General features: G+C 70.2%; 1 protein-coding gene across 1 annotated transcript in view; it reads left to right on the top strand.

Moving 5' to 3' along the window:
• Positions 1–264: 264 nt before the first annotated feature.
• CHLNCDRAFT_140020 (protein phosphatase X) overlaps positions 265–4,143 on the top strand; it is a gene marked incomplete at both ends in the record, with an annotated part of 4,117 nt that continues 238 nt past the window's right edge. The window contains 9 exons of the mRNA XM_005843654.1: positions 265–291; positions 947–1,061; positions 1,349–1,416; positions 1,626–1,706; positions 2,031–2,093; positions 2,460–2,565; positions 2,927–3,009; positions 3,325–3,462; positions 3,834–3,937. Of these exons, the coding sequence (XP_005843716.1) occupies positions 265–291; positions 947–1,061; positions 1,349–1,416; positions 1,626–1,706; positions 2,031–2,093; positions 2,460–2,565; positions 2,927–3,009; positions 3,325–3,462; positions 3,834–3,937 (785 nt within the window). The remainder of the gene's footprint in view (positions 292–946; positions 1,062–1,348; positions 1,417–1,625; positions 1,707–2,030; positions 2,094–2,459; positions 2,566–2,926; positions 3,010–3,324; positions 3,463–3,833; positions 3,938–4,143) is intronic.

Here is a 4,143-nt window from a genome sequence, read left to right as displayed (position 1 = left end):
TGTGGTGGTGAGGAACAGCAGGCTGTCAGCCTCATTGATGTACAGCGGGTTCACGGGGCTCCCTGTTGCGTGGTGCGAGCAAGGGGGTCAGTTTGCTGCGGCGGGCCAGGCTGAGCCGCCTGCGCGATTCGCAGCTGGCGGCGCAGCCGCCACAGCGCCCATGCTTCTGATAACCCTTCTCTTGGGCCGCCCTGCTGCGGTCCCATCCCACCTGCCATTGAGACGATGTCGGCCTGGGCTTCCAGGGCCGCCACCGCCCGAAAAATGGCTTCTGCTGACACAGCCGCATCGGTGAGCAGTGCTGTGCGGTCTGTGACCGCTTGCAATCGCCCCATGGGGTGTTCGTTTTGCAATTGCACATGTGTGGGCACCCGCCGAAACCGTCTAAGGCCGGCAACGAACGTGCTGTGCCCCATCGCAGCACGGCCCCGGCACCCCTTGCCCTCCACGCCCGGCCACCTTGCTTGAATTGCTGAAGCCACTCCCTGATTGCCGCACAGCCCGGTCAACTCAGAGGCTGCGCCCAAAGTTGGAATCAGGAGCCAAGCCTGCGGCGGCTCGCCCCGCCGCGCACCCTGCTTGAGTTGGGAAGGACTGGAGTACAGCGGCAGCAGGGCGGGCGACCGGTCTGCAGCGACGCCCGCCCCCGCGGGCAGTGAGCAGCGGGAAGGCGGCTAGGGATGGAGCTGGACAAGTGGATTGAGCAGGCGAGTGGCTGAGGGAACCGGGACCGGGCCATCAGGGCCGCCATCCCCACCCGCTGCCTACCCGCCGCCGCCCGGGCGACGCCCGCTGGCCAACCCAGGGGTTCTGGCTGGCACCCAGCCAGTGGCAGGAGGCCCTGCGCGGGCCTTGGCCTGAATCCACGTGACCACAGCCGAGCAATGCACCGCAGCAGGCACGCCCGCCGCTCTCACCGCCCCGGCCGCCGCCGCCCTGCCTGCAGCTCAAGCGCTGCGAGCCGCTGAAGGAGAGCGATGTGAAGCTGCTGTGCGAGAAGGCGGTTGAGATCCTGGTGGAGGAGGCTAATGTGCAGCGGGTGGATGCCCCCGTGACGATCTGTAAGCCGCAGCAGCCTGGGCCGTGCGTGGGAGCGCGCCGCGCCGGTGCCCCGCGCCCATGCCGCTGCGCCTGCTGCGCTGCTGCGCTCGCCGCGCGTGGCGGCGGCTGCGCTGGCTGGGCTGCAGCAGCGGGGGGGCGTCTGGGATGCCAGGCAGCGGCAGCGGCGTGTGCAGGCCCGGCTTGAGTGCATGCATGGGGCGGGAGTGGCCGCAGGCATGAAGAACGGAACGCACCCCTGAGCCTGCCCCCTGCCGCTGCTGGCCTTCTGGGCCGCCCGCCCCTGCAGGCGGCGACATCCACGGCCAGTTCTACGACCTGACAGAACTGTTCAAGGTCGGGGGCGACTGCCCGCAGGTGCGCCCCACGCCCGCGCCGCCCGCCTGCCGCCCTTTTGGTGACGGCACGTTGTGGCACACGAGCATGTGTCTATTCGGCTGGCGGTGCGGCACGTGGTGGGCAGGGGAGGGCTGGGGGCCACCAGGGCGCCTCTCACCCCTGCTGCCCCTCCCCCACACATACACCCCACGCCTCCCACACACACACACGCGCCTCCCCCCACACAGACCAACTACCTGTTCATGGGGGACTTTGTGGACAGAGGCTTCTACTCGGTGGAGACCTTCCTGCTGCTGCTGGCACTCAAGGTGGGCAGCGACAGGGCGGGGCTGCTGCTGCGAGGGCTCACGCCTCGCGGGAGGGCTTGGCGGCAGCTGCAGGGGCCCATGCCTCGCTGCCTGGCAGCAGCTGCACAAGCAGCGCGGGTTCCCAGCGGGGCAGCCGCTGTCGGCCGCGCGGCGGCTGCGGTGTGGAGCCAGTGCAGCAGGAGTGCCGGGGCTGGGCGGGCGCAGCGCGTGGTGGAAGCGCGGTTGCAGCCTCCCCTGGATGGCTGGCGAGCGGTGGCCGGCCTCGACGGCTGCGGGAGTGCGATCCGACTCGACCGCTTGCTTTCCACCCCGCCGGTTGCGTAGGTGCGTTACCCCGAGCGCATCACCCTCATCCGCGGCAACCACGAGAGCCGGCAGATCACGCAGGTGTGTGTGTGTGTGTGGTGGTGGGGGGGGGGAGGGGAGAGGCTGGCAGCGCCGCAGCGGGGGCATCAACCGCCACAAGCTGCTGCCTGGCGCCGCTTCAGCCTGCTGCCAGGCTTTGCGCAGCTGCTGCTGGCGGCCTGCTGCCGTGGCCCGTGGCCCCGCCCCCTCACCATCTGCAGCTGCACACCCTCTGAATGCTGTGGCTACCACCTGCTGTGCCCTGCTGCCCCTGCCCCTGCCCACCCACCACTGCCCATTGGGCACCACCACTGCTCTCGTGCCGTTCTGCATGCTGCTCCCCACTGCTCCCTGGCTCGCCCTGCTGTGCCGCGGCACCACCCCCTGCCCTGTACCGCCGTCCCGCAGGTGTACGGCTTCTATGACGAGTGCCTGCGCAAGTACGGGTCGGTCAACGTCTGGCGATACTGTACCGACGTATTTGACTACCTCTCGCTGTCGGCCCTCATCGACGGTGCGGTACCGCCAAACAGTTGGCGGGTTTTCTGTGTGTGACTGCGCGCTTGTGCAGCCCCGCCACCCCATGGCAGAACCCTGGCCCGGCTTGGCTGGGCGTGCAGTCGGCTGGGCCTGCCCAGCGTCGCTGAGGCTGCCCTGGCGTGCGGCCTGCCCTGCATCGGCCTGCCCTGGCGCGCCGCCTGCCCTGCCTTGGCCAGGCCTGGCACGTAGAAGCAGAGGTGCAGCATGCGAGGCCGTGCACACCTCAGCGCATTGCGGCGAAGCAGACACAGCTGCCAACCTTTTCTCTCTCTCTGCGGCTCTTTCTCTCACTCCCCCCATGTTTATACACGTTGTACGCTCTCCCGTCTCTGCAGGCACCATCTTCTGCGTGCACGGCGGCCTGTCCCCCACCATCACGGGCCTGGACCAGATCCGCACCATCGACCGCAAGCAGGAGGTGGGGGTGGGGGGGGCAGGGGGTGACGTTGTCTGTGTGGGATGGGCGCCAGTGGGCGTGTGTGTGTGATGCTCCTCGGCGCTGTTGCTGAGCTGGCCTTGGCGGGTGCTGGGCTGGTGCTCGCTGCGCCGGGCTGTGCGGGCGTCGGGCTGTGGCCGGGCTGCGACAATGCGTGCCGCCGCCACCCCACCCACACCAGCACCATCACCCACACATTCACGCACCAGAGCGCGCGCTACCGGCCGCGCCGCCACGCCGCGCCGCGCCTCCGGCGCCAAGCCAGCCGCCCCGCCCTGCCCTGCCCTGGCCCCGCAGGTGCCGCACGACGGCGCCATGTGCGACCTGCTCTGGAGCGACCCTGAGGACGGTGTGGATGGGTGGGGGCTGAGCCCTCGGGGCGCAGGATACCTGTTTGGCCACGACATCGCCTCCCAGTTCTGCCACGCCAATGGGGTGCGCCCTCTGGTGCTGCGTGGCCTGCCTTGCTTTGCCTGGCCTGGCCTTGGCCGGGTGACTGTGGGTTTGTTTCGTGTTTGGCTGTTTTGTGGCCGGGCCAGGCGGGCTGCTGGCGGGCTGGCTTGCGCGGCGGCGGTGCGTGGCCTGCGGGAACGGGTGGGCGAGGGCGGGGAGGGCTTGCGCACGCCCCGGGGGCGCGGCTCACGTCGCACGGCCGCCGCGCGCTCGCCCATGACGCCGCCTCCCTCTCGCCTTGCCTCCGCTGCCCCACGCGCCCCGGCCCTGCCTGCCCATGACGCCGCCCCCCTCTTGCCTTGCACACACTGCCCCTCCACGCCCCGCCCCCGCCCCTGCCCGCCCTCCCCCAGATTGAGCTGATCGCGCGTGCCCACCAGCTGGTGATGGAGGGGTACAAGTGGATGTTCAAGGACCAGCTGGTGACGGTGTGGAGCGCGCCCAACTACTGCTACAGGTTGGGGGGGCGCTGGAGCTGCAGCTGGGGAGGGCACAGGGGAGGGCAGGGCGGGGAGGGGAGGCAGGGAGGGAGGGAGGGAGGCAGGAAAAGAGGCAGGGGAAGAGGGAGGGAGGGAGGCAGGGAAAGCGGGAAAGAGGGAGGGGGTGCAGCTGCACGGCCGACCCGCGGCACGCGGCCAGAATCCGCGGCTCGCCCTCCCCTGC

Source organism: Chlorella variabilis (assembly GCF_000147415.1).
Source record: "Chlorella variabilis unplaced genomic scaffold CHLNCscaffold_28, whole genome shotgun sequence".
NCBI classification, from domain to species: Eukaryota; Viridiplantae; Chlorophyta; class Trebouxiophyceae; order Chlorellales; family Chlorellaceae; genus Chlorella; species Chlorella variabilis.
Note: the sequence above shows the minus strand (reverse complement) of the source record. Positions and strands in the feature narration are given on the sequence as shown.